The sequence below is a fragment of the Halichoeres trimaculatus genome, unplaced genomic scaffold, assembly GCF_033239565.1.
Source record: "Halichoeres trimaculatus isolate MK-OKI-2021-1 unplaced genomic scaffold, fHalTri1.1 fHalTri1_scaffold_15, whole genome shotgun sequence".
Classification (NCBI taxonomy): domain Eukaryota; kingdom Metazoa; phylum Chordata; class Actinopteri; order Labriformes; family Labridae; genus Halichoeres; species Halichoeres trimaculatus.
Window position 1 is genome coordinate 1,750,997 of NW_027437193.1, and position 27,500 is coordinate 1,778,496.

The 27,500-nt window shown below is 40.9% G+C and overlaps 1 protein-coding gene across 2 annotated transcripts in view; it reads left to right on the forward strand.

Moving 5' to 3' along the window:
• Window positions 1-27,500, forward strand: part of LOC141804021 (disco-interacting protein 2 homolog C) — a 148,087-nt gene that overhangs the window by 73,051 nt on the left and 47,536 nt on the right. For both annotated transcript variants that reach the window (XM_074688222.1, XM_074688223.1), the window contains exons 2-5: window positions 1,492-1,563; window positions 4,841-4,951; window positions 6,811-6,936; window positions 11,723-12,067. In XM_074688222.1, the coding sequence (XP_074544323.1) occupies window positions 1,492-1,563; window positions 4,841-4,951; window positions 6,811-6,936; window positions 11,723-12,067 (654 nt within the window). The remainder of the gene's footprint in view (window positions 1-1,491; window positions 1,564-4,840; window positions 4,952-6,810; window positions 6,937-11,722; window positions 12,068-27,500) is intronic.

Sequence of the window (27,500 nt, forward strand, 5' to 3'; positions counted from 1 at the left end):
ATTTGGGAATGTTGCTAGAATTCTTGTATGTTAGAATTTTTTTGCAAAGCTCTGGAATGTCATCAAAATTATGGAATAGTGATGGAATTCGGGAATGTTAGTAGAATTCTTGTCTGGTAGAATTTGATGTAAAGCATCCATATCTCTAGAACGTAGGCAAAGTTCTGGAATGTTGCCATAAATCTAGATGATTACGATATTGGGTGATGTTATAAATATTCCAGAACTTTACCAGATATATGAAATGTTGAAGAATTCAAGAGAGTTTTGGAATGTTACCAGAGTTCTGGAATAGTGTCAGATTTCGAGAATGTTATCAGAATTCTGGAACATAAACAAAGTTCTAGAATGTTACAAAAATTTTGAAATGTTTTTTTTTTTTTCAAAATATGCAAATTTTCCAGATTCCTGGAACTTAAATATAGCTCTTGAATGTCACCAGAGTTCTGGGATAGTACCAGATTTCAAGAATTCCATCAAAACTCTAGAATTTTTGAATTTCGCAGGATTCTAGAATGTTTTAAGAATTCTAGAATACTGACCAGAATCATATAAATGTACTAGTATGTGTTCCAGTATCTACTCAGAATAAAGTGAGGTAGAGTTCTGGGGTGAGATGGACCAAAGTGACTTAAACAGTTTTGATTCATGAAACACAGAATGTTGTGTTTGATTCTCTGACTAGAAATAAATTCACCGACGCTTTTTTACAGTGTGTGGGTTTAATCCGTGGATGTTGTGGACAGAACACGAAGAGTTTGAGGTTGTGAGTCTTTTTAGTTGTTTCATGTGTTAGACGGTGAAGAGTTTATTTTTTAATCAGGATACACGTCATTAAATCTCAGGTTTGTCATGTTCTCCTGTGATCAACTTCTTTTTAAAAGTGACTGTGAATGTGAACTCCCAACGCCTTGACCCCCCCCCCAGGGTAAAAATTGACTGGAAGAAGTTCACGTGTGTGTGTGTGTGTGTGTGTGTGTGTGTGTGTGTGTGTGTGTGTGTGTGTGTGTAAATCTGCTGATGGTGTGTCAGGTGTGGGCTTCATTTTTCAGTCAGCGTGTTTTAAAGCAGTTCGTCGCACCGTGAAAGGTGAATCAAGAGCATCAGCAGTGCTCGAAATCCCAAATGTATGCACAAACACACACACACACACACACACACACACACACACACACACACACACACACACACACACACACACACACACACACACACACACACACACACACACCATCTGGTCTTGGTTGAATGAACAGAATGAGTTAACATAATGAGACAGCGGCTTCCTCTACGTCAGCGTTTTGTTTTGCCGTTTTGGGCCGTTGTCTCTGAAACAGGCCGAATGTTTGATGAGACGATGTGACAGTTTGAGATGTTTTTCTTTAATGTTGATAAAGTTTAAACAGACTAATTTCCTCTGATTCAGACCTTCAAACTGACTGCGTGTAGACGACTTCGCAGAGTTAACGTCTTCTCTTTCTGCCTTTCCAGGTGACATCACACAGAAGGGCTATGAGAAGAAACGCTCCAAGCTGATTGGATCCTTCTTCCCTCAATCCCCAGGTAAACTGACTCTCACCTTTCTAACACCTGGCCAGGTGAGCCGTCAATCAGTCAGAATCAGAATAAAGAGAGCACCATGTTTGTGAGTCCAACCACAGGACGTCTAAGTCCATCCTTCAGTTTAGACCAGATCAGACCGAGCGCTGAGACTGAACCTGAGAGTCACCAGAGACCAGCAGACACACTGACACTGCCAGAGCTATTACTGGATTATTGTGTGTGTGTGTGTGTGTGTGTGTAGAGGATAGATGGATGTCAGGAAGTGCATTATGGGAAGGAATGAGGGGTGTGGGATGGAGAACATGTTTGGTATTCACATCCAGGCCCGGGTAGGGGTCGCCCCTACTTCACTTTGGGGAACCGGATGACACACACACACTCCTCAGTGCTCTGCCACACACACACACATGGACACACACTGTACTCTGAGCTCACACTGCTCATTCCTAGTGTGTGTGTGTGCTCGTAACACACATTCGTGCTCATGAAGACCCATAAAAACCTCTTTCTCTCACACACTGAGCAGCACAATAGTCCCTTTCTCTCTGTCACACACACACACACACACACACACACACACACACACACACACACACACACACACACACAGTCTCTCAGGCCTGTTAATCCGTGGAGCTGGATCCACATTTCTGCTGATGTGCTTTGATTAAAGCGTTCACACTGTTCAAAGAGCTGGATTCCCTCAGTAAACCAGATTAACACGGCTTCATAGTCCAGATTAGGCCGAGTCCGCCGAAAGAGAATTTTTTCACTTGCTCATATCTTTGAGGAGTTACGGTAATTTAAAGAGGACTTGTAAAACGCTCTGATGGTTTTAAAGCGTTAAAGTTTAAATTCTCTGACTCCATCTCGTTCATGTCAGAGGAAACATCTCAGAAAGTAGTTTGAGGACTTTTCAGGACGTTTGATGGACTATGGTATCAAGGTTTGTCCTCGTCCCCTCTCCAGCTTCCTGTCATGGATTAAGTGTCCTCCTGCTGGCAGACTCTGACAGACAGAGAATGGATGAGGGGCCTGCATTGATTTCCTGTGAGGTGTCTTTGTGTGACTGTGAGCTCTTATCTCTGGGTTTGAAGTGTTCGAGGTGTTCGTTGAAAGAAGAATCGAATGGATTTGACAGAACTGGGGAACTACAGAGATCTCAGTCCGAACGTCTGCTGCTTTACCACCGTCCTCATAACTTCTGTGACTTTAATCTCCCGCCCTCGATCACAGACATTTACCAAACTGAGTGACTGTATCATAGGATGGAATCAGAGACAAACACTAAGTTCATAAGACGAGAAAATCCCAGTTCACAAAGGAAAACGATCTGAAGCTTTAGAAACCAAGGAATACTCCTATAGCTCCACCCTGTTCTCAGAGGGCCTGTTAGTCAGAAAATCAAAAGGCCTGTGAGTCTGATAATCAAGAGATCTGTTGGTCAGATGATCAGAAGGCTCATTAGTCAGGAGAGCTGTTAGTTAGAAGGTCTGTGAGTTAGAAAATCAGAAGGCCTGTTAGTCAAAGAACCAAAAAGCCTGTTAGTCAGAATATCAGAAGGTTTGTTAGTCAGAGGGTTTGTTAGTCAGAAGGTTTGTTAGTCAGAAGACTTGTAAGTCAGAAGACCTGTTAGTCAGAAGGTTTGTTGGTCAGAAGACCTGTTAGTTAAAAGGCTTGTTAGTCAGAAGGTTTGTTAGTCAGAAAGTTTGTTAGTCAGAGGGTTTGTTAGTCAGAAAGTTTGTTAGTCAGAAGTTTTGTTAGTCAGAGGGTCTGTTAGTCAGAAAGTTTGTTAGTCAGAAGTTTTGTTAGTCAGAAAGTTTGTTAGTCAGAAGGCTTGTAAGTCAGAAGACCTGTTAGTCAGAAGGTTTGTTAGTCAGAAAGTTTGTTAGTCAGAAGGTTTGTTAGTCAGAAGTTTTGTTAGTCAGAAGACTTGTTAGTCAGAAGGTTTGTTAGTCAGAAGGTTTGTTAGTGAGCAGGTTTGTTGTCAGAAGGCTCGTAAGCAGGAGAACCAACAGGTCTGTTAACCAGAGAAACATTAGGTCTGCTGGAGAGAAAATAAGAAGGCCTCTTAGTCAGAAGACTCGTATGTCAGAGAATCAGAAGACCTGATAGTCAAAAAATAGAAGGCCTGTTAGTCAGAAGGCTCATTTGTCAGAAGACCTATTGTTCAAAGGCTTGTTTATCCAAAAATCGGAAGGCCTGTTATTCAGATAGCTTGTTGGTCAGAAATCAGAAGGCTTGTTGGTCAGATAATCACTTCGCCTGTTATTTAGAAGGCTCATTAGTCAGAAGGCCTGTGAGTGAGAAAATCAGAAGACCTGTTGGTCAGAGAACCAGAAGGTCTAATAACAGACCTCCTGATTTTCTGACTAACGGACCTTCTAAATTTTTTGACTTATCAGCCTTTATTTTCTCTGGCTAACATACCTCCTGACTCGTAAGCCTTCTTATAAACAGGCTGTCAGTATAAAAGGCTGTCCTACTGATGGGCTTTCTGAATTGCTGACTGACCAGCTTCCTGACTAACGGGCCTCTGATTTGAACTAATTGGCCTTCTGACTAACAGGCCTTTAACTGACCCTCTGATTTTCTGACTCTGTTTTTTGTTGTTTATTTGCCTTAACTTGTAAATAAATGGAGCAAGAGTAACATTCAGGCCACAGGGGGCGACGCTGAAGGTCAGACGAAGACGATGATACTGCAGAGCAAACAGGACGAGTCAGGAGGGGGGGGATCCATCAGTCCAGACCCCCCAGGGGGAACCACAGAGCGAGGTATTTCCCAGACCTGCTGTTTATTGCAGCGCTGCTGGTAGTCGTTATTGGTTGGGCTAATCAACTTTTAGCTTCCTCCTGAGCAGCAGAGAGACTCCGAGCCGCGCTGAGAGACTCCGAGCCGCGCTGAGAGACTCCGAGCCGCGCTGAGAGACTCCGAGCCGCGCCGAGAGCGCTAATGAAGACGGACGAGGGTGGAAGTGCGAGGCTGAGATGGATGCTCGTAGATCAGCGGCGCTGTGCGGTCGTAGCTGTCAGTAACAGGGTGGTTGTTATCATCAGACGTATTGATTGGTGTGTTGGGAGGTTATTCTCTCAGAGTGTGTGTGTGCAGACTTCCTGTGTGTGTGTGTGGCTTGGCCGTACATCTGGATTATGATCCGGTCACAGTTGGGATTTCTCAGAGCAGAACAGATCTCAGTAAAACAGCCGCTTAGATTAACACCAGGGATGAAACAGAGAGAAAACTGAATTATGATTTCTGAACTCCTCTCTTCCAGGAATGGATCCGTCCATCGGCCAGGACAGGAGAACGCCGGTCACCCCGTCGTCGTCCACACGCTACCACCGACGGCGGTCTTCTGGCTCCAGAGACGAACGCTACAGATCAGGTAAATATTCACTTTCAGTTTGCAGACACACACACACACATCCAGCCTGTCAGGAGCTCCCATGAGGCCTTGTGGTTTCAGGCTGGATCAGGCTCAGGGAGCGTCAGAAAAGACATTTCTTGAACGAGTGTTTGGAGATAAAACGCTGCGATAACGCTCACACAGCTGGCTCTGTTTGAGCGCCGTCCGCTCGCTGGCGGCAGACAAACACAGGGCTGCTAACGGCGCAGTCTGTCGGGCCCGTAACGACACCACTAAGACGTCTGTGGGGCTCACACACACACACACACACACACACACATGCTTGTTTGTCTTATGTGTGTGCTTATGTCGGGGAACGGGGGTAATTTAAATCTGGAGAGCACGTTTATTGTCTCACGGCTGACTGAGTGAGGCCGCGCGGCGTGTGAAAGTGAGCGTGTGCGGGGCTTTAAAGTTGCTCACACTGCTTTTCTTTTTCAATTGAATGGGTTGAAAGGTTCCTGTGGGATTTATTTTCTGTCAGATTAAGTCAAACAAACTCAGACGGCATGAGGGAAGGGAATAATAAAGTCTGGAGCAGATCCAGAGCCCAGACCTTTAAAAGCAGCCCGTCTGTTTTCTTATTAGACCGCTGCATGTCTTTATCACCAACCTGAGACCTCGACACAGGGAATTACCACAGATTAATCCAGAGAGAAAGCATTTACCCAGGTTACAATCCTTCCTTAAAGCTGAATTAATCTGCAGTGTACACAGATGGAACAAAAGAAGAATAAAAAAAATATTCAGTGACAGATTTAACAAAGTCTGGATGTGCTGCGCTGGTTTCTTGAGATGGATTAAGAATATCAAACAGGTTGTGGTACGGCGCTGAACAGGTTGACTGATTCAGATTCAAAACCAAGGACTGAATTTCACCCAAAAACTGCTCGTGGCACCTTAAAGCCACCTGACATGGACAGATTGATCTGTGCAAAGACAGAAACTAAAGAATAGTTCCCAGAGTCAGAGCAGAGTTTATGTTCAGCCATGTTTACTGAATCTCTTGGGTTTAGGGGAACACGGCCCAGTGCTGACAGCGTGAGCTAACAGCTGTTTTAAATTTGGTTTAATGTCTTGTCATCACATTTGTGTCCATTTTTGGTTTGGTTTCTATATAATAGAGTAAAACACAGGAAACCATTATATAACTTACCCTATGATAAGTTATCATCTGATGAATTGCAATATATTATCCCGGTCTCTAGAAATGAAACAATCCACTGCAATATGATATTTTTGTGTTTTTTTGTGGTAAAAAAAATATGAATTTGTTTGATAATCAAATTTTGATTCTTTTTAACATATTAACATGTTGAAAACATAACATATACATATTTATTTTTCAACATTTAACCTTGCAATGCTGCGTTCATGTCCAGCATGGAAAATCGCCAACTCTTCCACTCCCTCACAGTCACAAGGATGCATTTAGGTTCCTAAACATGGTACCAGCACCCGGTATCTTTGACAGAATTCAGTTGGTACCTATAAAAGTACCTAATTCAGTACCCGTCCCTGGTGTGATATAATGCAATATATGTTTACATACAATTTTTTTTCTAATTTACCTATTATTTATGTTTTTGTGTATGGTTTGGTATGGTAATGATCTAGTACCAAACAGAAAAGAACACATTAGCGTCCTCCTGCTATCTTCAGCTTTAGGTGAAATGGGTCATGATTGGGTCATGATTGGGTCATGATTGGGTCATGATTGGGTCATGATTGGGTCATGATTGGGTCATGATTGGGTCATTGTGTCATTTATACGAACCAATCCTCCATGCTGATGAATCCAGCCTCACACGGTGACATGTTTTTCTGTTTGTCTCCAGATGTTCACACAGAGGCCGTACAGGCCGCCCTGGCCAAGCACAAAGAGAGGAAGATGGCGGTGCCCATGCCCTCCAAGAGACGCTCACTGGTGGTCCAGACCTCGATGGACGCCTACACACCACCAGGTACTGAACCACACACACTGAAACAAGACCTGACACTCAGTCTACAGGCACAAACATTCGTGGGATCCGTCGGGGGGGTGGCGGTGGCGATGGTCCGTGTCTTTGTGGGGCTGGAGTGGTTTAATGAGGGTGTTAATGAGGCCGTTATTTCTCCGGCTGCAGGGTGGAGCTTCACACGGCTCCACTAAACAAAGCATGATTTACACACAGAGGGACAGGAGGTTAAATATGAGCGGTTCATGGATCAGAGCAGACGACACAAACTCTGCTCCCTCAGTTTGGATGAAGTGGGTGATTGTTCATGGACTCCTGGATGTGTCAGGTGTCCTTTTTAAATCATCCCTCCTCCTCCACACACCCCCTCTTTGTTTGTCATCAACCCATGAAACCTCGTTTGCTCACATTTGTCTTTATTATGATGTGGCAATATTTGCCTAAGTTGTCATTTTTATTCACAGTTTCTACACAAGGACGTCAAACCTGACAGCTCTTTTTTTAAACTATTTTCTCTCTAAAAATTGGCATCAAAATGTTATTTTTCTGGCAACACTTGAGCATCATTAAAGACACTGTCAGGCGTTTTCATGTCCTGTTGATTTTGGCGACCCCTGTGGATGAAATGAGTAGTGTTCTGGGATGAAGACTTCTTTTAAACCCTGCTGTTCGTTGCTGAAGTCATTTTTTATCAGGATGCAGAGTGATGAGATAATAAGGGGTTGGAAGGGGTTAGTTTGTTTTTAAAATTCTAAATCACAATTTTTTAATACATTACTTTTTTTTAATTTAAATCCTTCATTTCAGTCTTTGGTTATAAGCAGTTTTAGAAAAAAATACCGCTCTTCTCCAGCAGAGGGCAAAATGTTATTCTCCGTCTATCTAAAGCCCTGTTTCCACCAAGCAGTTCAGTTTGGTTTGTCATCATATGGTGAATATTTTGTGGCGTTTCCTTTCTTTAAAACCATAGACTGTATATAGAGTGGACAGCGTGGCTCGGCCATTTATCATTGTATGATTTTGAAGCCAGACTTCCTCCGTCACAGGAGCAGACATTGTCAGCCAGAGTCTGTGCAGTAGAGACTGTGAGGGATTCTGGGAGAATCTGAGTGGAGCTGGGTTTTTTCTTTTGAGAGTGTAATCACTTCTTGACTCTACCTCCAGACATATTTTACAATCCCGCAGCTGTCAATTATCATTAAACGTTACGTAAAGCCTCTTTTTAAACCTTGTATAACTAATGAAAACTAAACTTTTCAGAAAAAAAGAGGATTTGGATACAAGACAGCCAAATGATATCTTCAAATCACCACAACAATCAGATGTGAGAAACATTTCTACCAGGTGGATTAATTTTATGAAGTTTGACCACAGCCCATCTGGAATGACTGGGGAGATGGATGTTTAAACCTATACTGCAGCCAGCCACCAGGGGGAGCAGTTTTTGTGGAGACCTCACTTCGAGCTGAGCAAGCGGACTTCAATTTTTTTTTACAGTCAATGGTTAAAACCAGGACAGGTCCTCAAATAACCGACCTGTACCGTCCCACTTTTTGGTTCCCTTCTGTTGTGGTGCCAGACGAAACCGATCTGACCCAGAAAGTGGAGCTAGAAACACTGCAGTCTGCTGATTGGTTGAAAGAATCACTTTGTACCACAATGAAGACAATTTGCTAGATGTCTTCATCGTTGCTCTTTGTTTACTGTGTCACATTTTTCTTCTTCGGTGGATTTATTAGCGGGTACACTCTGTCACGCTGCTATGCCGTCACACTATTACGTAGCTGACGCAGCTAACAGCATCCAGCTTACACGCTGCCTACGAAGAAGGACACAGTTGGCTGTGGAAACACAACCAGGATCAGGTTTTACTGATCCGACCCGTACAAACTGTACTGATCCGTACTGTACCATTTGGTGGAAACGAGGCTCAATAACATGATGATGATCTGATATTAAAAAAAGGACCTAAAAATTGCAAAAATCAAAAAATACTGAAGAATTACAATTTAAATTGAAACCGCACCCAAAAAAAAATCATCAAAAAATCGAATCAGGAGTTAAGTGTATTGACCCCGCCCTACAAGATAACGAGACAAATTATTAACGACAACGAATGATAACAAGCAACGATCAGTGACATAAGAGAGAGCTTCTGTATGGACACACACACACACACACTCACACACTACTCACCTGATGTCTGTGTTTGTGCCTTTTCACAGAGATCGATGTAAACAAGCGGTGAGGAGTCACACTCTCACACATGACACACAGATTAAAAAAGCTCACATCCTGAGGGAGCTGTGGAAGCAGACACTCTCACACACACACACACACACACACACACACACGTGCGACTGTCTGTCTGCCGGTAGGGTTCATGTGAGGACAGAGGAGCGCGTGTTGCCCGGCAGCAGGTTGTTTCCTGCAGGGATGGCGAGTGAAGGAGGACGACTGATTCCTCCAGCAGCTGTTTTCTCTCACCCTCGTCTTAACTCTGAGTGTGTGTGTGTGTGTGTGTGTGTCAGGTATTTGTGTTACAGGTGGAAAGAAATGAGTCAAAAATGTTTTTAGAGAGAAAAATGAGACGTTGGTGTTTTTCCTTTCACCGGTGAAATCCTCTTTCTGTGACGCTGATGATGTTTGATCAGAGCTGAAGTCGGCGAGCTGTAATTCTAGTTTCTGTTTGCGATGGTTAAACTGTCCTTCATCAGACCGTCTGCTGGAGAAAAAACACACTGACACACACACACACACACACACACACACACACACACACACACACACACACACAAAGAGCACCTGTGTGAACTGGGTCAGCTCCTGTTGTTATTCATATCGCCACCATCGGTCTGACAACGCCACGGGCATTATGAAAATCACATGCAAAACCAGTGCACACAAACACACACCCAGAAAACACACAGCAGGCTCTTTCACACACTCTGTCCGACCCACACACACACACACACACACACACACACACACACACACACACACTCTTTGGATCACAACAACAGGCTTTAAACTGTTTCCCCTCAGGTGACTCTGAACAGAGACAATGACGGACGTGTTTGTGGAGAAAGATTCGTCGACATGTGTTTGATCATTTTCAAACTGGCTCTTTGTTTGAGCCAAGTATGGAAGCCCTGAGTGGACATACTTCAATGCATACCCTGTTTTCCCACAAAAACAATGAGTTTCCAGTCTGATCTTGTTATTTTACAAAAGTAGATCTTGATTTACTGTCGGCACCGTGACGCCAGATCACCAGAACATTAAAAATAAAATAAAATAATAAAATATAAATAATAAATATAAATAAAAAATAAAAAATTACACATAAAAAAAAGTTAAGTGTACTCTTTAGATCTACACTTGTAGTGTAGTTAAGTGTTAATGCTGCAAGAATAAAAACTGAAGCAGTCAAGATATTCAGATAAACAACTGAGAAAGTCAACATCTCAGAATAATACGCAGCATAACTGGAGATCTTCTTACAACGAGCTGAGAAAGTCAAGATCTTGTGAAAACAAGCCGCATGAGTTGAGATCTTTTGATAAGGAGCTGAATCTGACAAAGTCAAGATCTTAGTTGAATAAGACAATAATGATCCGGATAAGTCAAGATCTTGTGATAACAAGCTGAGGAAGCCAAGATCTAAGGATATTAGATTGAATTAGTTAAGAACTTGGCAAATAATAGAAAGATTCATCAAGATCATGAGATAACAAACTCATAAATGCATGATCTCAGAATAATGTGCTGAAAAAGTCAAGATTTTGAGAAACTGAGCTAAATAAGTCAGGGTCTGGGGATAAAAATCTGAGGAAGTCAAGATTTTAGGATAGTAAGCTTAATAAGTCAATATCTGTGGATAATCAACCAAACTAGCTAAATCTTGGGATGAGAACAATTAAGTTTTCAAGATCTTGGGAGAACAAACTTAGAAAACCCCTATCTGTAGAAAACTAGTCAAGATCTTGTGAGTAAAAGCTTAAAAAGTCAAGATCTTGGGGAAACAAGCTGAGGAAGTCAAGATCTAAGGAGATTGAGTTGACTTAGTTAGGAGATAATCAAAAATTTGAAGGATACATCAAGATTATGAGATAAAAAGCTGAAAAATGCATGATTTCAAGATAATACAGTCAAGATTCAAAGAAAATGGGCAAAATAAGTCAGGATCTTGGTATAAAAATCTGAGGAAGTCAAGATATTTGGATCTTTAGCTTAAAAAGTCAAGATCCTGGATAATTAACCAAATCAGCTAAATTCTTGGGATAATGCTGTTATACTGTCAAGATCTTCAGATTATAGGCTGGATGAATCAAGATCTTGGGAAAACAAGCTTGATGAATCTGGATCTTGGGATTTATGAGCTGAATAAGTCAAGGTCTTGGGATATAGAGCTTGAGCAAGATATTTGAGCTGGGTAAGGCAGGATCGTTGCATAAGGAGCTAAATAAGCAGAAATCTTTGGATAAAAAGCAAGATACATCAAGATCTAAAAGTAGTCACCTGGATAAGTCGAGATCTTGCAACTATAGGCTGAGAAAATCAAGATTATTAGATAACAAGCTGTGGAAGTCAAGATCTTAGATAACAAGTCAATTAGCGAAGATCTTAAGAAAACAAGTTCAATCAGTCAAGATCTTTGGATAATCAGCCAAATAAGTCAAGATCTTTGGGTAACAAGCTTAGTTGAAATCTGGGATAACGGGGTTGATAAGTCAAGATTTTGGGCTCCTAACTCTGCTCTGATGTTCACCTCCTCTGTCCTCCACCTCAGACACCTCCTCGGGCTCAGAGGGAGAAGGTCACGGTGACGGCAATGAAGAAGGAGGAGAAAACTGTGACGAAGAGGACGGAGGAGGCGGAGGAGGAACCTCCAGCCGTGAGGGGAGCATCAGCATGGAGCACTGGATCAGCCGCGCCATCCACGGCACCTCCTCCACCACCACCACCACCTCCTCCACGGCCTCCTCGTCCTCGTCCTCCACGCGCAGCGGAGGGAGCGGCGCGGCGGGCGGCAGGCTGGCCGACGTCCTGGCCCAACACGTCCACATCTCCGCACACCACCACCACCGCCATCACCACCCCCGCCACCACCACCATCATCATCACCACAAGACCGGTAAGAGGGCGGAGCCCAGAGAGCGTCCAATCAGGGTGTGAGCTCGCTGCTCAGACTCTGAAGGTTTGACAGGACGAGGAGAGAAAGGGAGTGTGAGGGTGAAGTGTGTGTCACAGTGTGTGTCACAGTGTGTGTCACAGTGTGTGTTCACAGTGTGTAAAGCTGATTTTATAGGATCCAGCTTCCTGTGTTAACTTCAGTTTCCTGCTGTAAACAGCTTCTCATCATCTCAGCCTCATTTCAGCTGTGGTGTTAATTTCCTGTCCTGCGTTTTAGATTTTATGATTAACATATCTCTCAGATCAGCCTCAGTCTGACACAGGAGATTTCTAGTACTGTCTCTTTAAGCCCCGCCCTTCCTTCAAGCCTGCTTTCTTCTGATTGGCCAAATCAGAAACCCTGATCTTTTGGACTGAATGCCACCAGGTGGTATCAGCTACGCCATGTATGACAGAGTATCAGCCACTTAAGGTCATAAAATGGCATTTTAGAGATTAGAGCTGTCACATTCATTTTGTGAACTTCTGAGAATAAAGTTCAGCTTTTGAATCGTTTTAGTCAACGTGTTTTATTTTGAAGGGACAGATCAAAGCAGTTTCCTGAACTATAATAAAGCTTGAGAAGCACCTTGAGCTTAACTTTAGTTCAGGTTGGGTTTAATTGATTATGCAAAAAGCGATCACATTCCTACAGATTTAATTTGATTAAATCTAATTTAAAATTAAATTTAATAATTTAATTTAATGTAATAATATAATTTAATAATTTGATTTATTTTAATTTAATAATTTATTTTAATTTTTAATTTAATTAAGTTTAATTAATTTATTTTTTATTTAATGTGATTTCATTCAATTTTATATTTTTATTTTGTTTTATTTTGTTTAATTTTATTTTGTTTTATTTTATTTTATTTATCATTCAATTTAATTTAATTTAATTTGTTCATATAATTTAGTTAATTTAGGAATTTAATTTAAATTAACCTAATTTTTTTATTTTATTTTATTTTATTTTATTTTACATTATTTTAATAACCCTGTAAATCCTGAACCATTAGAAGACAATCCTGATTTCTGGAACTAAAATGTTTATTGACCCCTTTAACAAAATCCACATACCCCCCAAAAATGTGATATATCATCTTATTTATGATATATTTTTGGCAACTTTTTGAGTAAAGTTTTTAGTAAATGTGCATTCTTTCAATGCAGAAAATATTTTAGAAATAAGTAACACTTAGGATGTGTACCACAACTTCTTTAAAATTAGCAAAAAAAGTTCCCTGATAACAAAAACAAACCAAAAAACCCAAAACGTTGGAAGTCATCTGACAACTGCAGGCCACCGTAGCGTACTGAAGTTATTTGGGAACAGCTTTGACTTTCAGGAGTCTTTGTTTAACTGCTTTATGTTTACATTCTACTGCTAGGATAGCATCTTTAGGAGTATAGCGCCATCAGCTGGCTCCAGTAAAAGTCACTCCTCTTTAAAAATCAACACTATTAAATCTGGAGCCTTGATTTCCTTAAAGTGGCTTTAAAAACTTGTCTTTGTCTTTTCTGTAGAAGATTTTTGGGCTTTCTTGTGTTGAAATCTGCACATTCATATGAGCAGCGGTTTTTAAGACCATGACATGGATTTGATTCAGTAGAGAAAGTATTTCCATGTTTGTTGACGGTGTTAGGATTCTGTTTGTGCTGAAGTGTTTGTTGATGTTTCAGTCACAGAGTGAGACGATGAGCTTCTGACTGAATTCACTGCCACTGAAGAAAATATGGCAGCTGTTAGGGATAGTGTGATAAAGATCTTAATATGAAACATGTTCTTCAGAGCGCGCTCAGAAACACACACTGTGACGGTCATGAATGCAGTTATTGTGCATCTTAAAAACTTTGGCTCCAAACAGGAATAAAAAATAATGACGACTAAAGACAGATCCAAACTCCAGAACACCAACCGAACGTTTCCCTGCAGAGTTGCGTGACGCCGTCACTCCAGCGGCGTGGACCTTCCCTCCCAGCTGGTTTTATCTCTGCTGAAAACACACAGCGCTCACATTAAAGTGAAAAACCCGACCCCAGAGCCCCCGTCTGTGTGTTTTTCCCGCTGTCTGCTGAGGTAGCGTTGTGACTAAACGCTCTGCCGGTGACAGGTTTGTTTTCATGCTGGCTCTGTTGGTATCCAGCTCTGAAGATAATCCACAGACACAAACAGGGAGATCCCCCGCCAGCGTTCAGCTCCTCCGCCGCTCACTTGTGACAGGAGAGGCTCTGTGCTCGCTGCTGATTGGCTGGTTTGTTTGTTCCAGCCGATTTCATGTGGCCTCAAATTAGCAAAGTCACAGAAAATGTTTCTGGGGAGCAGCTGCAGAAACCTCCCGTGTTTCCTGGTTATCAGACATTTTTTAATGCAGGTTGAATGAAAAGTTGAAAACAGCTTTCTGTTTGGCCTTTGGTTTGTTTTTTGTTTTGATCAAGCCAGGACGGGGCAGAGGATAGAGAAGAAATGGTTTAATCCATCGATATCATTAGCCTTTATCCCCTAGCTAGCCTAGCTTAGCAGATGATAACAGTTTCCCCAGAAAACTCAGATTCAGGATTTTCACTAGGCTCCTTTTCAACTTATTCAACATCCTTATTTACCAAAAACAATAGAAACAAAATAGTGCTAGCTTGTTGCTAACATACCTGGGAAATTGCATTGATATGCAAGCAGTTAGCATACATTGGTATAAGACTTTCAACTTTTATCACAGAAACATAACACAGTCAGTCTTTGTAAACCACACTGAGACCTCCAAATGTTAAAATACTCACAGGTAAATGAAGGAGAAGTTACGTGCAGGCTCATGGCTGATTTCATAAGTATGGCAAGGTTCCAAACGACTTAAAATATTGCTATATACACTGAATGTCCTACTTCAGCCAATAACATATAACAAAAAAAGTACATCAACATTAAAACTAACCACTACAAGATAACACATCTTTATTTTAAAATGGGAAACAAAAAATGTAAACAGGAAAACAGATAAAATATTACTTTGAATCAAAAGTAATGTTTTAAAATTAGACGTCCAGAAATGACGTTGAAAGAACATCCTTTCATTTTTTCTTTGTGCAGTGGGCTTACTGTTGTTTTAAGTATATTGTATGTGAAAAAGAGCAAAATCTGCAAAATGCCTAAAATCTAGGAAACTATCTGAGTATGCATCAGACCAGTCAACCTGGGGTGAAACTTAAGTTTAAGTGAATTATTGCCACCTACTGGAATAAGTCAGCACTACAGTTCGAAAAAAGCCGTGTAAAGAATAGACGTAGTCTCCATGGTGTCACCTGTCTGTTTCTGGTACGGCGTTTCCCATATTTAGGGTTTCAAAACTTAGGTTTGGTCAGCATTTGGATGTTTTTGGGGCTCGGAAACGTGGATCCAGAAACCCAGAGATGATGTCATAGAAAGTCTTTGCGCGTCTCTTTTCGTTCGCTGTAACGTTTGATGATGTAATCCTGGTTGTTTCGCAGAGTTCATGTTGATCACAGAGGGAATCCTCAGCGGTGACACGTGCAGCTCTGCAGCCTGGCTGTAACCTCATTTCCTGGTTTAAGGCCAAAGCAGCGCGGCTCTTTGGTGTTCCAGCTTCTGTGAGAGTGTGTGTGTGTGTGTGTAAATACTTAAGGGAGATCATTTTCCCCGTCCAGCCTGGATTTTCATTCATCTCTTATCAGAACCTGGTGCCTGTTGGTGCAGATAACTTTTTATTCACTCTCTCCCAATTTTCTGTCGATGCTTTCATCTGTCCACATGATCCCTGGGGTCGTAGGTCCCTTTCAGAATAATCGTGTTGGTCTGGTTTTGATGGTTGACTCCTGGCTGGGTTTAAGTTGGCTGGGTTCCTCTTTAGTCCCAGATAACAGCACAAAGTGTTGGTGCTGCTGCTGCTGTGTGATAACTGAAAACCTTTTCCACACATGGTGATGCCAATGAAAGTTTTAATAGGCCGACTAAATTATGTTAAAATGCTGATTCAGCATTTCTTCTTCTTCCATACTTTTTTTGCCACGCTTAAACTCCTTCAAATTTTACTAATTTTCACTATTTGAATTTTAAACTACTCAGCTTTTTCAGGACATGGGTGCTGTGACTTTTCTCATCTCTAACCCTTAAACTTTTTGATTTATTCAGCTTTTTCTGACAAAATTTGCCCCATTTAAGTGAATGGGCAACTTAAGCTCTTCCACCTAAAACTCCTTAAACTTTGAGATGCTAGAACTTTAGCATACTCCCATTTACAGACTCCATTTTTGCTTTAAAATGTTCACAAATCTTACAGCTATTGAAGTGTAATGTAACTTTAAGATATCTTTTACAGTTTTTGAGATTTTACTGTTTAAGTGGCACAAACTTTCACAAAAATCCCTGCTCTTAGAGATATCAGCCAGAGTGAAGGAGGCTGCTGCCTGAAATGTTACAACTTTCTCAAACAAACTGTAATAACTTCCACAATCTTCACTCTAGAAACTTAAAAAATACATCAACATGTTCCCTGGCTTCTCCTCTTTCTAACAATGGGGCTGTCTTAGCAAAAGGTTGAACTGTTTGGCCAAAAAATACCCAAATGTGAGACAAAACCTCATTTTCCCCTAACCTGCTGCAATTTTAATTTTGACCCATATCTTCAGCACAGCTCCATTTGTAACTTCAATTTTTAGCTCGCTGTCCTGACCTCATTTCTGGCTCTACGGACATGAGAAACACATCACTGTGTTCATCAAAGTCTTCAGATTCTTACGATCTAAGTGATTTTTCTGATAAAGCTTACCATTTTGGCAGAGTGGCAGGAGATTCAGACCTTACATTTTGCCGGTTCATCCTCTGTCTCAGTGAAAAGTCAAACAGGTGATGCTATCCACAGCCTAACGAGCAGGTTACCATGGAAACCTTTCATCTCATACTGCTGTTTATAATAACAAATCTAAACATTCAGGAACTCGAGCTACTTCTACTTTTTCTTCTACTACTACTTTAAAAGTTTTTAATGTTTCTTCTGCTTCTTTTTCTCCCTTCCACATTTTCAGTTCTGCTTCACTGATTTTGGCTTCTTTTTTTTTCATTTTTCTTCCTCAGCATTTCAACGCATTTGCTGTGAGGAAATGCGATTTCCGTAGTTAATTTCTGAGTTCTTGAGAACAGAGAATCTGTCAGCCTCAGGTGGACACTGTATGAACTGCAGGTTTTAACCACGTCATATTTCGAGACCAGAAGTTGCTACTTTGGTCACATGACTCAGGCGCTCTCAGGTGAGGCTCCTGGGTGATAACTTGACATTATTTGTAAAGCCTCCTCCCTCCTTCCTCCCTCCCTTCTTGTTCCTCACATGCAGGCTTCTTAGCCCACCTCTCCTTGAAGAGGAGGAGGAGGAGGGCAGCGCCTGCCGCTCCGCTAGAAAACGGGAACTCTGGGCGCCGCGGTAAGTCGAGATGGAAGCATGCTAGGTGGAGAAGCGGGGTCGGTCTCCTGCCATCCCTCGGCTCAGAGCAGGGATGTTACACTCCCCCTCTTCGTTTGACTTTGTCTTTCTCCTCGTGTCCCCATCATTTGCTTGCTGTCCCACTTCTTCCCTCTTGGTTGTTCTTGTTGCGTCGCAGGAGAAAACACCTCAATGCTAACATCCCTCGGAGTAGCATTGCGTGTCGTCGCAGGTGCATGACTTAAACGTCTTGATCCTGGCGTGTGCAGCTTTCCCCAGCGTTTGAAATTGTTGATGCAGGAAATCAACAATGCTCTTCAAGCCGAGGTTCCTCTCCCCCCTCTGGTTTGTTCATTTGGATAATTACGCAGCATGTTTTTCCTTGTTTGCTAAGTCAGAGGCAATCTGCTTTCAGAGCAGCTCCTGGCTGAAGCCAGAAAGCAGATGGTGGAGGAATGTGGGCCGTCTGCCCGCGTCCTCCTCTCAGCTTCGAGTCCGTCTGGGATTGTGAGCAGGATTCTTAAAATCTGCTGTTTGAAGCTCAAACGCTGAAGGTTTTTAACCCCGGCTTTTGTCATATTCGGTCATATTCCTTCACAGGTTCTCCAGGAATGATGGGAGCTCCCACCAATAACATCTGCTTCTGCTCTGATCATAGTCTGACAGGGATTATCTAAATCCAGCAGCCAAATAATCCACTACTTTCAAAACAACCACACGCAACGCAACAAGCATCCTCTGTGAAATGATCAGCTAATGACGCAAAATTATCATCTGGAGCAGAGGTCTTCAACAGAGGGTCCACGGCCCCTTAGGGGGTCCTTGGAAGCACTGGAAGGGGTCTGTGACAGTTATGGTTGATCAGGCAATTTTTTGTATTTTCAGATTTTCCCCAAAATTTCAACTTTCACTTCTGTTATTGTCTCTGAACGCACATCATGGATACAAAAACAGTCCCTCCAGGATATTGTAGATTTTTTGGTGATTGTTGCGACTAAAAAGGCTGATTTCACAGCAGCTTTTTGAAAAAATTGCAATGCATGTTGCAACGTTTTTAGTTTTTTATTTTTTGCAATGAAATTGTGACAGTAGTTGGGATTTTTTTTAGAAATACACAATCCATAAAAGAATAATAAAAGTATTGGAATAATGTTGTTTTTTTATTCCTTTTTTTTTTTTTTTTTGATGTGCCCCCCTATGTCGCTTCACATACCCCACCAAGCACGCACTGTGTGGTGTTTCCTTCAACAAAAAACAGGACAGGTCCCCAGATCACCGACCCGTACCGTCCCACTTTCTGCTTCCCTTCTGTTGGGTTATCACACGAAATCGATCTGACCCCAGAAGGTGGCGCTAGAAACACAGTCTGCTGATTGGTGGAAACAATGGTCACTTCCTGTGTGACAGCGGCTGCTGTGTTTCTCCTGGCAGCTCACAGTCTTCTCTGAAACAAAGCTTGATTGTTGTTTGTAACAAAGAGACACATGGAAAGCACAGAAAGGACGAATTGCTGGATGTCTTCATCGTTCCTCTTTGTTTACTGTCACATTTTTCTTCTTCGTTGGATTTATTAGTGGAATCAGCATCAGGTTTTACTGATCCAATCTGTACCAAACTGCACTGATCCAAACCGGACCGCTTGGTGGAAACAGGGCTGTAATGTAAATTCTCCCAAAATCCTGTTAATCCCCGTTAATTTCCAAAAATTCTTCTGGAATTCAGCACACTGGCCTTCATTTATCAATCTTGGAGAAAGGAAACTTCTCTGTGCTGGAGATCAACAACACAATAGCAACCAAGGTAGAGAGAAATGATGCTGTATTTTTTGGCAGCTGGAAAAGTGGCGTTAGACTGAGTCAGAAAAAACTCACCTGCAAGCAGAGTTTAAACAATTTTACACAGCCTTCGTTTATACCTTGATTAATTAATCCATGATGTTTGACTGTTACAAGCCACAATATTATCAAATGTTTCCGTTCAGGTCCAGAAACGGGGAAAGTTGGCTTTTAAAGATGTGTTTGAGCTCTGAAAGAAGCTGCAGACTCCAGCCTGAACCTGTCACAGACTGAGGAGGGAGTGGAGTGGACCAGGTCAGCGTTTTGGTGGCTGGACAAGAAGTGTGTTGATCGTGAGCAGTTACGCGTGGGTAGACCAGAGTTTTATGATTATCTAATGTAAATGAACGTCTTTTGTTATGAAGTAGTCACATTTAGCACACAGTTCACGTTTATATGATAATATTGTAAAGAGTGAAATAGTCATCTTCACAGTAAATCCTGTAATCAAACAGCTTCAGTAAAAAAATCCAGGCTAAAAGTTTGATCCAGCGTCGTCTGAATGTTCTCTGCTCAGACTTTATCATGGACATGTGAGTGTATTAAAAACTGTTAACAGTATCTCTCTGTTTTTTAAGTAAACTGATAGAGGAAACACATTTTTTTAAACGTAGAAATCAGCTGATAGCTTGCGCTGCTCTTTCATATCAAACTATTTTTTAGATTTGCGGAAGAGGAATGAAATGTTAGAAACATTCTTGGTGTCATAGCTAATTCAAGGATCTAAATATTAATCTAAGAACATCAGTTTTTATTTCTGAAAACGCTCTGCTTTCATAAGATCTGATTACTCTCCTCCACCCCGCCGCACTCTGCTCTCCATCCATCGACATGAAACTTGCATACACAAACTCAGACCTGGCGTGGGATTTGAGCGTACCTGACGCCCACGTTCAGATTGATAAAAGCCGATCTGTGCGTGGAAAGGAGCGTACAAACATTTTTCAGGCGTTTGCACGGCGTGACTCTGTAGTGGAAGTCGCTGCATGGTGACGTTTTGAGGTTGTCTTTATAATACATTTAGTCAAACATGGGGTTTACATGACTTTCCAACAAACAAACACTTCCTCTTTTCTGAATCCACACAGCATCCTAACATAAATTATCTTAAGACGGTCTGTGGACTGTGACGTGTAGCTGTTTTACTGCTGTGATGGTTCCCCTTGAATCAGGCAGGTATTCAGTCCAGCGTCTCCCTCAGGTGAAAAACTCTGATTATGAGCGCCTCATGTAACCTCCTCTCAGACTCTCTGCCCTCCTCACGCGGTGACTCCTGCAGACCGATGCAGCAGCAGCAGCAGACAGGCTCATTGGCTGAAGTGGCTCCTCTGTTTCTTTTCGATCGGCTGAGATTTCAGAACGATCCACCCGGAGAGAAACAGTGAGGCTCCACTTACAGAAAAGGTTTAGGAGCAGACCTTTAATCAGCCATCCATCACTGGCAGAGAAAAACACACACCTTGAATCCATTACCAGCCTTGGAAGCGTTCCCAGCTTGGATGTTATTGAGGCTGCCGTCTGGGCGAGGCCCCGTGGGACGGCGCCGTAGCTCAGCTTCCTGTCAGAGCTGTATATCTGTCAGGGAGGCTCTGCAGGCTCTGTGAGGATCAACAGGTCACTGCTCACCTGGAGCTTCATCATCAGGTGTTTCTGCTGATGGGAGAGACGCTCTCATGCTGCAGAACCATAAACACAGATTTGTTGACTCGGAGAGTTTAAGAAAATCCACTTTTTTAGCTGGAGGCAGATTTTATCTTAGGTCTGCTGCTCGACTGAGTTCAGTTTTTAAAGCAGGGCATCACACGACACGAGAAACTTGTTTGGTATAGAAATCAGATTATTGATTAACTCGAGGTCTTTCTACAAGCTGCTCTTCAGACTCTAGTCGAAAAACAAACCAGCGGTCTCCAAAGATCAAGAAACTGAAGCAGAAAAATACATGTTGAGAACTGTTTTTACACTTTATCTCAAAGTTAAGATTTCGATTCTTCGAGGTCGTCTTTAAGAATTCAACCATCATCTGTGCTCAGTAACTGTCAGGGACAAATTAACCCCCTGTCTCTGACTTTGTCTCTTAGTTTGAAGCAGAAGGTGAAGATTGGTCTGTGGATTTAAAGACAGAAACAGCTGTGAGCGCAAAATCACTGCAAAAACCAACGTTTAGCCAAACTTGAAGTGTGAGAATAACAAAAAGATGGATGAATGGATGGATGGATGGATGGATGGATGGATGGATGGATGGATGGATGGATGGATGGATGGATGACGAGATTGTTGGATGGATGGATGAAAAGATTGTTGGATGGATGGATGAAAAGATTGTTGGATGGATGGATGAAAAGATTGTTGGATGGATGGATGAAAAGATTGTTGGATGGATGGATGAAAAGATTGTTGGATGAATGTATGAATAGATTGTTGGATGAATGTATGAATAGATTGTTCGATGGATGAATCGATGGATCGATCGATGGATGCATGGATGGATGGATGGATGGATGGATGGATGGATGAATAGATGACAAGATTGTTGGATGGATGGATGGATGGATGGATGAATAAATAGTTGGATGGATGGATGGATGGATGAATAAATAGTTGGATGGATGGATGGATGGATGGATGGATGACAAGATTGTTGGATGGATGGATGGATGGATGGATGGATGGATGGATGGATGGATGAATAAATAGTTGGATGGATGGATGGATGGATGGATGGATGACAAGATTGTTGGATGGATGGATGGATGGATGGACAGATCCATGTTTACAAGAATGTTAGGTGTTAGCTGAAGGATGTATGAGTGATGGATGTATAGAGTGATGGATAGATCTGTGGATAGAAGGATGGATCAATGGATGGAGAGATAAAGAGATGTGTGGATCCATTAATGGAAAAATAGTTGGATGAACAGAAAGATTGATAAACAGACTGATGGATGAAAGGATGACAGATGGGTTGATGGATGTTTAGACAGCAAATTGATGAACGGATGGATCAACAGAAAAACAGTTGGATGGATGGATGGATAGATAGATTCTTGATAGATGAGTAAACCTATCTATTGAGAATCTATCTATTTAACTATCAGGCTTCGCACCAGTTAGCATTGACATGCTACAGGCTGCTAACAGCTGAGTTTACATGTAAACAATGCAGCCATGGTTACATGTAGGATCTCCAGACAAACACAGGAGAAAAGTAGTAAAAATATCACTGAAGACACAAAAAGTTTGGTGTCCATGACCAACAAATGAGTCATACAGAGTAATGATCCACTCCAAATACAAAGATTACAAAAAAGAGATGAAAAAAATTACAAGAAACAGACAAAGAAGAGAGAGCTGCTGCAAAAGGCAGCCATAGCCAACAGGGCGGCGCCCTACAAGATAGATAGATAGATAGATAGATAGATAGATAGATAGATAGATAGATAGATAGATAGATAGATAGATAGATAGATAGATGGACATTACTGATCTCATATTTGAAAGTAGTCGTCGTTGATGTCTTCACTCTCTGTCTGTTTGTGTTTGTTTTTTTTTGATGGAGATGTCTCCTTTCCTCTGACTTGACCTTTTGACCTTTTGACCTTTTGGTCACACGCTGTCTCCAGCGTCACCTTTACATCCACCTTGACTCGTGCGTGGGAGACGAAAGCGCCTCGTTCCTGAATCAGCCCCTCAGCGGCCTGATTGGTATTCCAGCCATGAAGGCAGCATCCTCCTCCTCCTCCTCCTCCTCCTCCTCAGCTGAATCCTCCCGTTCGTCACACACCATCATAGACACACTCTGTAGAGGTCACACACACGTGGACACACATGCTCAGACAGACACACACCAGCAGACTCCTCGTCCACTGAGCCGGTCTGGTCCAGCAGCCCAGATGTTGCAGAGTCAGAATGTGGAGCGCGCTCAGTAATCAGCATGCCTGAGCCGTGTGCGGCTCTATTGATATGCAGTCCATGTCCAGAGAAAGGATTCTGTTTGGTCCTGCTCGGCTTTGGCTCCGAGCTTCTCTGGGAATCATCCGTCTCTGGTTGTTCTCCCACATACTGATGTTTCAGCCTCTCACTCTCTCAGTCGGTGTTATTGACGGATCGACTGGAGGAGAACAAACTCTGCTCAGCTCATCCCTCTGCATCAGCCAGCCGTTGGTTTGTTGATGCTCCGTGGTTTGAAGTTTCCTCTCAGGGGTCTGTGTCTGAGAAGCTGCCTCCAGCTACAGGAGGGAGACCTGTGCAGGTACGCACGACGGGTCACTGGGAGGTCAGGATCAGAACCAGGACTTCTCAGACGGACCAATGACTGTCAGTGTTTCAGCTGCCACGTACCCCCACACCTGCTGCCACTGAGAGCCAGTCTGACTGTGACACAGGAAGTCCCCGAGGGGCTGGAGTCTGGTTTTACTGTGGAGAGCTGAAATAAAAACAGTTTGATTTAATTCACAGACTCCAGGAGGAACAGATGCTGAGAGAAAATCTTTCTACAAGACGAGCGTTAACTTTTCCTGCCTTTACAATTATCAAGTAGTAAGTTTACGCCATAACTCTGTAGGTGTACAACTTTATAGTTTGTAAAATTTTCATCTTTCTCTATTTTAATTGTCAGAAATGAACGGGTAAAAGAAATACAGAGTAGTACAATCAAAATTTAAATATGTAAAAGGATCCTGCTGCACATTAATGGTAAAAAGCCAAATGTAAACTTTACGCTTTGCGAGACTTACACCTTTCTTCCTTTTATATTTCTAAAATTCACATTTTTTCAAACAAAATGACAAAAGTGGAAATTAACAGGAGCAAAATCAAACAAGCAAACACGCATTCAGTCACAAATCAACAATTAAAGATATCAATCTGTAAAAAAAAATATAAGTTTACACCTTTGTACTTTGTAAAATTTACATATTTTTCTTGTTCATTTCAAAAATATCCTGCTCAGAGAAATTAAAGGGTAAACTAAGAGAAACAAGTCAAAAATAACACAGTGAGAATGGAAAAAGAAAAGATAATCGTCTTATCTGTAATTATAATTATGATAATTAGTGAAATGTATGACTTTACATTTTGTTAAGTTTGTGTCTTAAATATTCATAAAATTTCATGCTTTGTTTAATATACAACTTTATTCATTTTTTTCCAAAAACAAACAGTTAAATTAAACAAAAGTGTGTTGCAAATCAGTAAGATGAAATTATGAAAACTTAAAATTTGGGGGTAAAACAAAAATAAGTTTACTTCTTTACATTTTAGAAACTTTACACTTATGAAACAGCTGTAGTAAATTAAAAAAAATTCAAAGAATTGAAGTGAAAGGGTGAAAATTTACATGAGATAAGTCTTGACTAACAAAGTTACAGTCCCAAAAAGTAAAGTTATCAATTTATTTGAAAAAAGGAAAAAATAAGACTCATAGGTTGGCAAAGTCAAAGACTTTACGTTTTGCAAAATTTACAACCTCATGCTGCATAAAACGTATATCTACTTTCCTCTTATATTTTTTGAATCACAGTTGAACAAAGATTCAAAGCAGCACATTATCAAGAGTTAATTGACAATTCAGTTCAATACAGAACATTAATTTATGGAAATAAGCAAAGTTTACAACTAAATGTTTTGTAAACTTTACAGTTTTTAAACTAGTGTAATCTTTTTAAAAAAATATACAGGTAAACAGAAGTTAAAGGATGAAATTTCACAAGAAGGAGGACAGTCAATTTCAAAGGCTGCACCCTCTAACCAAAATTGGTTTCTCTTTCACTTTTTTAACAAACTTACTTTTTTTTCTTTCAACTTTTTTTAAACATACCGTGAAACAGAAATAAAAGAATGTAGATTTACGAAAGTGAAGTCACAAATCTATAATATGAAGGATATTCATTTATGAAAAAAAAGCTAAGTTTACAACTTAACTTTTGTAAACTTTACAGCTATTAAACTACTGTAATCATTTTCAAAAACAAACAGTTAAACAGAAGTTAAGGGGTGAAAATTCACAAGAAACAAGACAAAAGGAGAATTAAATGTCACAAAAGTTGAACATCAGTTTATAAGATTTTACTTGCTGTAAAGAACCCACAACTAAAACTAGTTCCTCTTCCCCTTTTTATGATGAATGTTTATACTAGAAGTCAACAACAACAGTCAGCAACAACTAACTGATGTTAAAGAAGTTTTTGCCCTTAAGCCCTAAGACATGATGCTGTCAGTGGACACAGGCCCTTACAGGGCTCCATTGATTTGTATTGATCAGGTCCTTGGTGAGTGTATAAAGGAGCAAACAGCGGCCTGCGCTTACACACGTCCTTATTTAGATGCAGCACACATCCTCCCCCGACATCATTTCATGCTCCGACCACTCAAAGTGAAGACTCCCCCAGGCTGAGCGGTAAACAGCGTTTGATGTTGTTGGACAGCAGCTGAGCCTGCTGAAAGAGCTAAATGTGAAAAATTGGAGGCACGGTGGGAGCTTTGAAACATCAGGTGCAACAGATAGGCTGAAAGACGATCCAAATGAAGCACAAATAGAAAGCAAGCGACCTAAAAACGACAGCTAAGGAGTGGGTGGTGATGGAAATTGAGACGTTTTTATACCTCAGAGAAAAGAGGGCGACGCAGAGCGTGCTGGTGGAGGGAGCGGAGAGATGTCTGTGCAGACGTAGACCCCTGAGGGAACGGATGCAGGAGTCTGGAGGCTGTTTTGGTTCTGGTTCTGGTGAATGTTAGAAGTTTATTTTTGATCTAAAGAGTCCAAACATCAGGAAGTCACTGATCGACCATTTATAACAAGGGTCTTCAACCTGTGGCTCTTTGACTCCTCTGCAGTGGCTCCTTGTAGCTTTAAAAAAATATTATTAAAATAAAGAATTGTTATTTTTCTTCCAGAGGGTATTGATGATTAAAGACACTGACACTAGATAAAATCCTGTGTTAACATTTAGTTGAACTAAATCTTCATCCCATCTGTCAATAAAGCCTGCCACCGCTCTACTTCACCTCCTACAACATCAACATCCACCAACTTTCCATGCACCTGTGGCTAACCTCAAGTTTTACAGCCCTGGGAAGATATCAAGCAACTTATCCATATTTGTCATCAAATTCAAGTATTCTCCATAAAATGTTGAAATTTTTGTGCATTTTTGAAATATTAAAAATTCTCGTAATATATGCAAATTTTTGTGTATTAAACTTTTACTTTTTTTTTTTGCAAATTGTTTATATTTGAAACTTTTTCTTAGTATTTTTATTTTGAAAATTAAATATTAAAATATTTTAAATATTAATTTATATGTTTTTGCAAATTTATTAGATTTAATTTTTTCAATAAACCATTTCCAAAATTTTGACTTTTTTTTATTTTTTTTATTTTGACTTTTCAAAATTTTTGGAAATTCTTGAATTTTTAGAAAAAAAATTCACCTTTTTTTTCAAAAAATATTTTAAAATCTATTCGGTATTTTTGCAATTTTTTTGAAATCTAAATTTTTTTTGAGGAATCAAAAAATAATTTTATTTATTCAAATTTTTGACGTTTTACATTTTTTTTGACACATCTGCAAATTCACATAATAAATTAACTGTAAAAAGGACATCAGAATGTACAATTTCATAATTTCAACGACCTTATAGTTAAGATAAGTATTCACTGGATTTTAACTACAAATTTTGTGCACTCTATAGTCTTTATTGTAAAGATAAAGTAGATTTTGTGGCTTTCGATCAACTTTAATCCAGGTGAGCTGAGGCAAAATGAAGCAAATGAAAGGAAGCGAAGGTTGCCGACCCCTGAACTAGACTTTGATACTTACAGGATTCCTCATTTCTCTTCTGTTTAATCTGCATGAGTTGAGATCTTTAGCAGCTAGAACAAACAGTCAGACAAATGATTTCAAAGAGCTTGAACTTCATCATTGAACTGAAGCGTCTTCGCTAGCTGCGTGTTATAAACTCACCTTTTTATCTGACCATGGTTCTCCTTTGACACGAATACCCCAGACACATCTAAACCAGTTTAGCTACTGATGTAAACTGATGTTTACGTGTTTACATCCAGGTAGTAGAGCATTTTCCCCAGTATTCTGTCAGTAGACATTCTAGGAGCTACAGCCCCAGCTAGTGG